Below are 12,471 nucleotides of genomic sequence, written 5' to 3'. Positions count from 1 at the left end.
GATTTACGTAAATGTCTTGTTTTGTACGTGAAGAGAGAAGGCTGCTGAGGGAAAACATTGCAGTGTTAAGCTGTGGGGTATCGAAGAGAGCGACTCGGAAAAAAAGGATCATCGGAGGAATACATGCAGCCAAGGTAAAAAAAACACAATCATATCAGCTGAATGTTAGTTCAACATCACACTCTCTCCTTCTCTCACTCACTCACCCCTCTCTAACTCACCCCTCTCACTCACCCCTCTCACTCACCCCTCTCTCACACACCCCTCTCTCACACACCCCTCTCTCTCACTCATCCCACTCTCTTACTCCCCCCCATAGCTTACACACCCCCTCTCTCACACGTCCCCCTCTCACACGTCCCCCTCTCACACGTCCCCCTCTCTCACACGTCCCCCTCTCTCACACGTCCCCCTCTCTCACACGTCCCCGTCTTACTCAACCCCATTGCTCTCACTCACCCCCCCTCTCTCACTCAACCCCTCTCACCCCCCTCTCTCTCACACACCCCCTCTAACACACACCCTCTCGTCTCACACCCCCTCTCGTCTCACACCCCCTCTCCTCTCACACACACCCTCTCACCCCCTCTCTCACCCCCCTCTCACTCGTCCCCTCACCCCCCTCTCTCACCCTCCTCTCTTTCACACCCCCCTTAAAAGCCCCTTCCCTAGGGTATGATTCACCCTTAGGCAAGCACTATTAAGGAGCCCCACCAAAGAAAAACAATCCCCCCCCCAAATATATCAATCTCCCCTGAAAATGTTTTCCCAACCCCTCCTCCCCAGGTGAGAAGCAGGGGGTCTCTGGAGCTAAGCCCTGTTAATTTCAGCTATGGGGACTCCCTGCTTCCTGAGATACTTACCTCCTATGGGGTATCTCCTGCTCAGGTTTAGACGTCCCATCACATGGCCCATGGAAGCCTTGGCGTCATAAGCAGCTTCCTATTGGCCTACGTAACCCCCATGATATAAACCTGAGATCCCGGAACCCCATAAGGAGTTAAGTATCAGGGTGTAACAGGGTTCAGCTCCGAGACCCCCTGCTTCAATCCTACATGTATAAAAAGGAAAGCAGCAGGGCTGCTACTCTCCCCCTCTTGCTGCCCCGAGACCTGCCACACCTAGGCGGTGCCTTACCTGCTTACCACCTGGGAACGGGCCTGCTCTTATACCCTTCCTATACTCTCTCACTTTCCCCCCTCTCTTACTTTCTCTCACCCCTTTCTGTCTCTCCCTCTGCCTCCTCTCCCCCTGGCCTACCTGGGTAGCGGAGTGTGTGGGGTTCATAATGACCCTACCCGGCATCGCAGAGTGGCCCAACCGGAAGTTAGGCTGGAGGGCCTAACTTTTGGGTTCAGAGCGCCCAGCCCCTCCTCCCCCCCCCCATCGGCAGCCGTTAGTACGCATTTCTACAATCATTTCTTCAATGCATTATGCGAAATAGATGTACTGTACGTTCCTCCCACAATTCAAAGTTGTTTTTTTTTTTTTTTAAAACAGAAAAAGCTAAAAGTATTTTTTCTTACTACAGAACTGATTTATTTAAAAAAAAAAACACACATGCAGGATATTGCCTGAACTGCAGCTTTAATATTAACTGAGTGTAGCATACATTGTGGAGAAAAACCCCCGTAAAGTGGAATTTAGAAAATATATTTCAATATATCTATACTATTAGTCACTACCCAACATAAAGAAGTACAGGCATACCCCGCATTAACATACGCAATGGGACCGGAGCATGTATGTAAAGCGAAAATGTACTTAAAGTGAAGCACTCCCTTTTTTCCACTTATCGATGCATGTACCATACTGCAATCGTGATATACGTGCATAACTGATGTAAATAACGGATTTGTAACAGGCTCTATAGTCTCCCCGCTTGCTCATATCTTCGGTACAGATAGGGAGCTGGTATTGCTGTTCAGGATGTGCTAACAGGCGCATGCGTGAGCTGCCGTTTGCCTATTGGGCGATATGTCCTTACTCAAGAGTGTACTTATAGTGAGTGTCCTTAAACCGGGGTATGCCTGTATAACAGCTATATATGTCTTATCCCTGATGTATGTATACAGAAAATACTACAAAAAAATAAACCATATAGTAACAATGTAAAAAAAAAATTCCCCTAACATATTCTGTTATAGTAAATGAACGATAAAAATACAAAAAGGTATAAGTGTTGACGCTCCCACAGATTACACGTGAAAAAGTGAAAAAGAAATATAATGATCCAGTGATTAAGTGAGTGTAGTGATTACTTTATCTCAGGGGTGCGCAAACTTTTTTGTCTGGCCCCCCTGCCTGCTCTCCTCTACTACTTGCGCCCCCCCCCCCCCCAATTTACCTTGTCTATGGCGTTTCAGACGTCACAACGCCATGTGACGTCGCGTTGCCATGGCAATGCGCCATCATGTGACCCACGTGGCGTCATTTGATGCGTTGCCAGAAACCAGCAGAGACAAGGTAAGGTACTTACAGAGGCCTAGCGTGCTCCCCCGGCATTTCATTTAAATGTTTTGGGGAAGAGTTTGGGGCCTCTGTAAGTGCAATACCCCCCACCCCCCTTAAAATGACACACCCCTAAGTTTGCGCACCCCTGCTTTATGTAATATTCAAACATAACGTGATTCATTAGTGACACAATAGGTTTCAAAAGTGAATAACAGAAATGGCTTCCTGCTCAAACCCTCTGGAATGGACGGTCTCCAGTAGTCCCTAGTATGAAGCGGGACTTCCAAATCCAGGGGGAGCGAGAGAAATCACCATAAAGCAAGAAGAAAATATAATAGTGCAGATGTCTTTATATAAATGGTGAATTTATAAGGTAAGGTACCTGTGATACCTGTGGTAAGAAAAGGTACCTGTGATATTCACCATTTATATAAAAACATCTGCACCATGATATTTTCTTTATGGCGATCTCCCTCGCTCCCCCTGGATTTGGAAGTCCCATAGTAAGTGAAGGCGCCCGACTGGTTATATTGCCTTGGCAAAAAAAGAAGTATTTTCTTTTGTAAATAAACATTTTAACCCGCTTACATTTAAGATGATGGGTAGATTCTGGACTACACTGAACTAATGTGGTTGCATGATATAATTTGTATTTGCAGTGGGTATAACCAGATATTGTAGTGGCAAAGTCAACCACTTTTCTAACACAGTGGATAACTAATTGTCTGTAAAACCTATAACTCTGTTTATCTCTGCCTGCACCTTCCAACTTGTATAGCACGAAACAGCACAAGCTTTAAGGATTGTTACTTTGTAAAACCCTCATGTGGTCTTTTTCTTGTAGAATCAGTTTCCTTGGCAAGTAGCAATCAAAGATGGTGCAAATGTAAATTGTGGAGGAATTTATATTGGCGGCTGCTGGGTATTGACAGCTGCTCACTGCCTCAGGTATGTTCCTCTCTGAACTATAGGTGCGTACTAGACTTACTAGCACTATTACAAGGCAAAACATACAGGAGGAGGTGCTGGAGACTTTTTATACCCAATGCCACAAAGTAGCCAGGATTCCATTAGCCCAGTGCTTTTTCAACCACTTAAGAACCATAGAACCCTTAAACATTTCTGCGGGAACCCAGCTTACCTATCCCCATGTATTTTAAACAATATTGCTGTAGTAAGGCATTATAATATATATCCTTCTCTGAGATATATATATATATATATAAATTACAATATAAGTTTATGGCATCACAACATAACTCTTAATAAACCTTTTCAGTTTTTTAAATTAAAACTATACCATTAACAGAACTATGGTGTCTTGAACAGTAGATCACATGCCTCTACCGAATTTTTTGGGGGTAACCTATCACGGAGCTCCAGAGGTCCACAGGACACAGGTTTAAAACCACTGCATTATTTGGTAATAGTTAACGCGATCTTGGAGACTTGTACTACAGCAGGTGAATTTGTACTGCTAGACAAGTATGTGGGTAAAATTTAAAGCTGATAAATGTCATATACTGTAGGCCATTAAAAGTCAATCAAAGTTGAAGAGAACCCCCTAATTTTTCACTCAAATCGCCATAAAAAGGGTACGGGTGCCCACCTTCCATGGGTTACAACTGACCTTATAGCACTCTACCAGTTCAGGCATGCCTTGTGGAAAAGCCACAAAATAACCGGCACTACCAAGGATCTCAATCACTACAGATGCATGCGGAACATGTGCACAAGGCATGCAAAAGCACAATATTACTCTGACAATCTCCTCCAGAACACATCAAACCCAGCTAACTTCTGGAAGGTTATCAACAACATATTCCAGCCTTCTAACCATCAACACCCAAGTAATATCACTAAGGGCGATATTACTCTGACAAACCCCACCAACACTGCAAATGCATTGAATGATTACTTTGTGGGGTGTGCAACTAACTTATTAGCAAAACGCATTCCAAACCACAAACCTGAATCTCATCCTGGGAGTACCCCTATAGCCCCACCCCCTCCCAACATTGCCCACAATTTTCAATTTGGACCAGTATCCGAAGAGGAGATTACACAAGCGCTTCTCAAATTAAAACTAAGCAGCCAATGTGGACCTGACTTACTACAATCTAGGTTCCTAAGACTTGGTGCCCCAGCAATTGCCAAACCAATTGCTTCCATAGTCAACTCTATCCTGTCTGCTGGCCATATCCCTAAGACCTGGAAAGCTGCCAGAGTTGTCCCAATCTTCAAAAGTGGGGACAAAAACACTGTCTCAAACTACAGACCAATCTCCCTTCTCCCAATCCTATCCAAAGTCATGGAAAAATGTGTCCACTCCCAATTAAGCGAGTACTATAACAAGACAAATTTCCCTAGCCAATTCCAATCTGGCTTTCGCCCCAAACACTCCACGGTAACTACCCTGCTAAAAGTTTGCAATGAAATCCAGTGTGGAATGGAACGGGGTCAACTCACTGGTGCAGTATATAGTATATATGCAGGAATAGGGAAGCATGCTTTAAACTGGTTTCAGTCCTACCTATCAGGTAGATCCCAACATGTGTCCATCTCTGGCTCAAACTCTAACCCCCTGGATATCACCTGTGGCGTCCCGCAAGGCTCTGTTCTGGGGCCCCTACTCTTCTCAGTGTTCATCAATGATCTTCCCACAGCTTGTAAGGAAGCCTCAATACACATGTATGCAGATGATACAATCCTATATGCACACAGCCATAGCCTCTCTGACCTTCAACACATACTTAAGTCTGACTTTTTCAGACTCGAAAACTGGATTTCCCAAAACAAACTGTTTTTAAACACTGACAAGACTGTAACAATGGTGTTTAGGACCAAGACTAAATTTTTAAAGCTTCCAGCGACTGAGCTCCAGATTAGAACCAACACTAACACCACCCTAACTCCTGTTACTAGTTTTAAATACCTGGGCATATGGTTTGACTCCCACTTAACATTCGGGATGCACATTGATACCCTGACAACCAAGACCTATGCCAAACTAGGGGTACTTTACAGGAACAAATCCTCCCTAAGTCTCCTGGTCAGAAAACGTATCGCACAGCAGATGCTAATGCCAATTATTGACTATGGAGACATAGTAAATGGCTCGGCACCTCAAACCCACCTTAGCAAACTTAACACCCTCTACAACTCAATTTGTCATTTTGTTCTCCAATGCAACTATAACACACATCACTGCGAAATGCTCAAAGAACTAGATTGGTCATCACTCGAGTCTAGGCGCAAAGTTCACCTTTCCTGTCTTGCCTTCAAATTCTTTATGGGCAAGCTACCCAGCTACCTGAACAAGCTCCTCACCCCTACCACATGCAGCACCTATCACCTGAGATAAGACTCCAAAAGACTGTTCATGGTCCCATGGCTCAACAAAGTATCCGGCCGCTCCTCCTTCTCTTACCGTGCACCCCAAAACTGGAACAACCTACCAGAGACTCTTACATCCACCACCAGTCTAAGTTCTTTCAAATTTAAGGCTGTCTCACACTTTAATCTGGTCTGTAACTGTTTCATACGCCCATAATACAAATTATCTTTAACTGTGCATGCAATGTCTTGTATATAATGTATACCCTGCTCATTATGTAACTGTATTTGTAAACATGTATTATTTGTCTTAACTCTGTGCCCAGGACATACTTGAAAACGAGAGGTAACTCTCAATGTATTACTTCCTGGTAAAATATTTTATAAATAAAATAAATAAGAATTTTCACATACAGCAATTCCTCTCCTTGTACTATACAGGCGGTCCTCGCTTATCCGACGGAATGCGTCCCGCACACCGCCGACGGTTAAAAGACAGTCAGATTGCGGGTCAATGTTAATTGGCGGTAGTGACCGTCGGATAAGCGGGTCCGATGTCGTATAATGCATCCGGTGGGCTGCATTGTGCGGCGTCGGATAACCATCCATCGGTAACCGAGGACTCGCTGTACATTATAACGCTTTAACTTGCATTTGATCACTAAACTCAATGTATTTTACAGAGCTAACCAACCCCAGAGATATCGCATCCTAGTTGGGCTGTTGGATCGTCTGGCTTATGACCAAGACATAGACTCCTTTCCTGTGAAACAAGTCAAAATTCATGAACAGTACGACCCCAACACATACGAAAATGACATTGCTTTGTTGGAGGTGGTCAATATATACCAGGACAAGCGCTGCATGCAGACTGACAGCGACCTTGTACCAGCCTGCGTCCCGTGGTCACAATACCAGTTTAAGGCAGGGGACACTTGTACAGTTTCGGGATGGGGACGGGCAGCAGGTAATCATTTTGTTTTAAGTTCATTTCATAATGCTGTGACATGTACAGTATATCAGGAGGCAGTGGCGTATACACTTCTATATGTATAGTAACTATGAATTCCTTGTGTGTCTCTTTGTTTGCGCACGCCTGTGTGTGTGTGTGTGTGTGTGTGCGCGCGCTTTTGTGTCTGTGTGCGCGCACATCTGTGTGTGCGTGCACGTGTGTGCATGCACGTCTGTATGCGCGCACGTCTGTATGCGCGCATCTGTGTGTGCGCGCGTCTCTGTGTGGATGCGTGTGTCCCTGTGTGTGTGCGTATCTGTGTGTGTGTCTCTGTGTCCCTCTGTGTGTAACTGTGGTGCGTAGGGCACCGACGGCTAATGTGCAGGCGCCCCCCAAGCGACGCCTACTGCACAGGTGCAGCCAGACACGGCGCATGCTGCGCAGGTGTGGCTGGACGCGGTGCGTACAGCGCAGGCACGCCGTGACATCGGCAACGGCTCCTTCACTTATATTATTTTATAATCATCTTTATTGTGGACATTGTAGAATCTATTTGCACTATTTGGAGCATCGGTCTTTGGAGTTTATTCTCTGCTTGTTCTTGTATATCACAGATAGTATTAATATATTTTGTATTGAACTTTTTTTTTTTAGGATTTTCCAAAGTCTTTCACCTTATGTGGGGTCATATTAATTTGATGAATAACTGTTCCACAATTTATAAGAATCGCTTTCTTGATAAGATGGAGTGTGCAGGTAAGATCCGTCTCTTATTAGGTGTCTGTCCAGTTTAAACCTCTCCCTCTGATTGCCATACACTGTATTTGTATTTTAGTTCAGTATAGATTATTGACACCGTAAAAAAAAAATGGTACAATTATTTTGAACATATTTAAGTATATTATATTTAAGTATATAAGTCTCAATGGTAAACTAAGCGCTTGAGTGTTTTACCATCTTCACCTAATCTCTCTGAGATAAAACTGTGTGAACGATTTTGAATGTACAGGCGAATTGTTTGAACGAAACACTTTTTTCGTATTATATTTTTAAATTAATTATGCAGCCATTATTAGCGATAGAGAAGAAGAATTACTAGTTAAGATTACAATTATGGAAACTCTAAGTAAACAGAGATGCAACAAGTAACATTTTTATTTAAAGGGTAACTGAATATTTCTAAAGAACCTGATTACCAAGGTGTTTAAATAAGCATTTGTTTTTTTCCCCACTACATTGGACTGCCCCTTTCAAACATTTATGCAAAATATACTGTAGTCTTCCAACATGCACAACATAAATTAATCTGTGTTGCTGAAGGTGTCTAATGCATTTCATTCAATGGCTAAACGTTTAACATGTAAATGTAACAGTAGCACATACCAGTTTAATGTGCAACTATCACTCGCTACAAGTAACAATAGTATGGGCGTTGTTATTGCTTATTGATCAGCCAATAAGCGAGTATACAAACATTTACCAACAATCATATTTTCAGTGGAGCACAAGGAGGTGCTAAGAGGTGCTCAGAATGTGATGAGACATAAGGGATTCTCCCACAATCCCCAACTTCCATACTGAAATCTCTATTAAATCAATGGGACACCCCTCGCGCTGCTATGATGGAACCCCTTCACTTCTCTGTCACGCCATTTTTAAGTAGATGTGAACCAAGATAGTGGCTAAAATTCAGTTTTTCACCAACTCCATTCCCCAAAATCTACAGCTTGAATTTTGTGAAAAGTTTACCGCAAAAAAGAATATGCCATCTTAACACTTTCATCAAATGTACAACACTTCAGATCAGTCTAACATGGAGAAAAACATTATTAACACAGGGTTTTAAGTCATAACATTGTTAGCAGGACTGAATTCCACAATGTCATCAGGATCCCTACTCTATTCCCTTGGACAGATGTCATAGAATATTATCATCAGCTGATTACTAATTATGCAAAGAACTCAATAATTAAGTACTAATCCCCGAAGAACAGGGCATTACTGGCAATTAATGCCCTGGCTGGAAGAGTTGAAGGCCCGAGGCAAAGCCGAGAGACTTTAACCCAGTAATGCCCTGTTCTGAGGGGATTATTAATATTATAGGCTAGATGTAGGCTTATTTTTTTATTTTTAAATTTTTCATAAAAAAGACACTTTTGTATTCATACTAATTTTTATCAGCATGATTGTTTACATTATTTTGCTTTTACTTTGTGTTTATTAATATGAAATTGTACACACACACACACACACACACACACACACTCTGCGGTCCCCCCCCCCCCCTCTATACACACAAACACACTCTGCAACCCCCCTCTATATACACAAGCACAGTCTGCAGCCTCCCCCCTCCTCTACACCCATAACACACTTTGCAGCCCTCCTCCACCCTCTACACTCACAACACACACACACCACACACAGCAGCCCCCCTCCCCCATACCTATAAACACACGCACTGCAGCCCCCTGTAAACCCACAAAACTGCAGACACACACACAAAATACAATCTGCAACCCTCCTCCACCCACTGAAGACAAACACACAGCAGCCACAAAACACACTACAGACCGACAGACACACACCAACAAAACAGACTCTGCTGCCCCCCTCTACACCCACAAAACACACACCAACAGAACACACACTGCAAACACACCATTAAAACACTCTGCTGCCCCCCTTTACACCCACAAAACACACAACAGACACACAATCCTTTCCCCTCACACTCCTGTGCGAGCTCTCTGCAGGCAGCGTGAGGGAGGAGTCAGTGCCTTGCTACCTCCTGTCCAATCACCTCCCATGTCTGACAGCTGCTCGCACTCCGTATGTATGAGAACTGAAAGCTGATTGGCTGAAAAACTTGGCGGGGTGCCAAAAATTCCGGACCATTACTGATTGGATAATGCCTGGAATTTTAACCAGAAAGCAGGGATTTCAATAATGCCCGGTATTTACCAGCTTTAGCCTATAATTTGATATATATATTTTTTTAAATATAATAATGTTTTTCTTGTATAGCGCTGACAGTGTACACAGCGCTGTACATAGAATTTTCCCCACCCATAGAGTTTACAATCAATGTTTCTGGTGCCCGAGGCACAGGGAGACAGTGACTTGCCCAAGGTCACAAGGACCCGACACCGGGATTTGCACCAGAATCCCCTGCTTCAAAGTCAGTGTCATTGATTTTTCAGTCGGTGCCTTTACTCACTGAGCCGCTCTCTCAGACTGTTCTGTACACGTAGCAGCCTCTAAATCAAGAAACTTTTTATTTATTTATTTAAATCAGCGATGCCATTTGTCCTTTTCTTTATTTCACGCTGTGGTTATTCTTATTGTTGCTTTTCAGGAACATATGATGGATCGATAGATGCCTGCAAAGGTGACTCGGGCGGCCCATTGGTCTGCTATGATTCTAACAACGTGGCCTATATTTGGGGCATAGTAAGTTGGGGTGAAAACTGTGGAGAACCTGGTTATCCCGGCGTGTACACGAAGGTTGCGCATTACTATGAATGGCTAAGTCGTCAGGTTGGAAGACCACTCATCGCCAAATATAATATCTGAGATGTCCCTGGCTCACAATCTGAAATTAGTCCAATTTCAAATACGTACTCTCTTATTAAATGTCAGTGTGTCTGGAAATATTTACTGTGTTAATTTGAATTTCACGAATACTCATATTGCTTATGTAGTGTTTCATAACTTGGTGTACAATAATGAGGTGAGAATTATTTTCCACGTAAAAATGATTAAACTAATGCAGGGCAAAGTTTATTATTGTATACTGCAAGAATAAATATACATACATTTCTGCCCATTGTATAATTTCATTCTTTTTCAACTCTCAGCAAAACATTAAGATCAAACCAAGCCTCTCTTGTGACTTTTGATTAGTAATATATTAGATTCTGTAAAAAAATTATCTAGCACATGTTCCCCTCCCCCCACCCCCCTCTCCTCTCTGGAAGATGTTGCTGCTTCTATAGATGTTTATGGTGCTTACATACTTGTGAGGGTTCAGGAGAGCTGAGTGGTCCGCGTTGTAGTGGGGACCAGGACAGGCTTTTGATGAGTTCAGACTTTTACCATGGTGTCAGCGCCTCCAGCTTCAGTGGGCTCCAGGATTCCCAGAGACAGTCCCCACTAAAGCAGACTTCTTATATACCCCCAATAGACTGTAGACTCAGGCAGAGGTATATAAAAGCAAAGGGGCTTTATTGGCAGTCACTGCAGATGTTATACAGCGGATGCATATAGTGACAGAGGATCCCAGGCCTCTGGATGGTGCTGGGCTCTCATGTAGTATTGAGGCCTATAATCTCTTGCCTCCTCACCCCAGAGGGTGGGAGCAGAACTCGCCTCCTCTCCCTAGGAGGGGTGGAAGAGAACTCCTCCAATTTGGCACTTCCTCTCTGAGACTTCAGATGGGGAGGGCTCAACGTCAGTACCATGATTGGCTATACACAGACCCTGAGTCACCACAACTTCTGTCACTCAGAGAGTAGCATGAGGAGGGGTCAATGCCCACAGGATTACCTGCCACAGCCTGTAGCTACAAAGGACTTACGTGACAGGGGGTAGAGAGGCAGTCTGGACCAGCCATGCTACAATTACAACATTCATCTTTTTTAATGTACAACAAAGATAGCATTAGGAGAATTGTATGGATAGAAGAAAAGTGAAAATAGGTAATCCAGACACAGTAGAGTTATGGTAGTTACAAAAGGTAATACAGGTCCTCTGCTGTAGAAGGTATAGAGAAGATACAGGAGTGTATTTGCACGTTTTCAACAAGTCTCCAAACCCTACTTCACACCGTGCACCCCATTATCCCATCATATAGTGCAGTGGTGGCCAATCTCAGTCCTCGAAAGCCACCGACAGGCCAGGGTTTAAGGATATCTCTGCTTCCGCTCAGGTGGCCCAATAAAAATTACTGAACCCCTGATTGAGCCACCTGTGAGGAAAAAGGGATATCCTTAACACCTGACCACCTGGTGGCCTTTGAGGACTGAGATTGGCCAACCTTGATTCTAGTGGAAAAAACTGCGGCAAGCATGCTGGTTAATAATAAGCACATTATTAGTACATTGTGCACCATTCTTTAGCCTCTTATCCATTGTCAATATGGATATGTTCATAGAGGTCTTATCTATTGGAGTACAGCTGTTTCACACTAATGGGTTCACCATTTGAGCTGTAGCTGGATTTGAGCTATTTCACACTCCTCATTAGTAAACCTGCATTGTTCCTCTGGCATTCATTGTAATAAGCCGCCGAATCTGGTGAAGACTCTGCTTAAAGTAGCACCGCTGGTGACACATTATTGTTTTTTTTAAACAATTTGAAGCAGGGGGTCTGTGGAGCGGAACCGTGTTAATTTCAGCGCGGTGACCCCCTGCTTACCGAGAGATACTTACCTCGGAAGAGTGTGCCGGTATGTCTGTGCAGTTTAAAGCTCCCGCTTCACGACGGCCAATAGGAAAACACAAGAGATTACGACACAGCTTCCTATTGGTTCGCAGAACGTGGGACTTTTAAACGGCCATATTGTAAACAAAGTCAGGGCTCCTCCTAGCAGCACCTATGGAGGTAATTATCTCGGGAAGCAGGAAGTCCCCGTAACGGAAATTAACGCAGTTCAGCTCCGGAGATCCCCTGCTTCAATTCTATTTTTAAAAAAAAGTGTTGCCAGAAGTGTTGCTTTAACAGAGGTT

The 12,471-nt window shown here is 43.7% G+C and overlaps 1 protein-coding gene across 1 annotated transcript in view; it reads left to right on the top strand.

Annotated features, from left to right (window-relative positions):
- The window catches only part of CFI (complement factor I), a 39,676-nt gene extending 29,110 nt beyond the window's left edge, over window positions 1-10,566 (top strand). Inside the window, exons 9-13 of the mRNA XM_075617152.1 lie at window positions 34-134; window positions 3,299-3,402; window positions 6,474-6,757; window positions 7,397-7,498; window positions 10,101-10,566. Coding sequence (XP_075473267.1) covers window positions 34-134; window positions 3,299-3,402; window positions 6,474-6,757; window positions 7,397-7,498; window positions 10,101-10,318 — 809 coding nt within the window. The 3' untranslated portion in view covers window positions 10,319-10,566. The remainder of the gene's footprint in view (window positions 1-33; window positions 135-3,298; window positions 3,403-6,473; window positions 6,758-7,396; window positions 7,499-10,100) is intronic.
- The last annotated feature ends 1,905 nt before the right edge of the window (window positions 10,567-12,471 follow it).

The sequence above is a fragment of the Ascaphus truei genome, chromosome 1, assembly GCF_040206685.1.
Source record: "Ascaphus truei isolate aAscTru1 chromosome 1, aAscTru1.hap1, whole genome shotgun sequence".
Taxonomy (NCBI): Eukaryota; Metazoa; Chordata; class Amphibia; order Anura; family Ascaphidae; genus Ascaphus; species Ascaphus truei.
The sequence above is the reverse complement of the archived record's forward strand: the minus strand, read 5'-3'. Positions and strand labels throughout refer to the sequence as shown.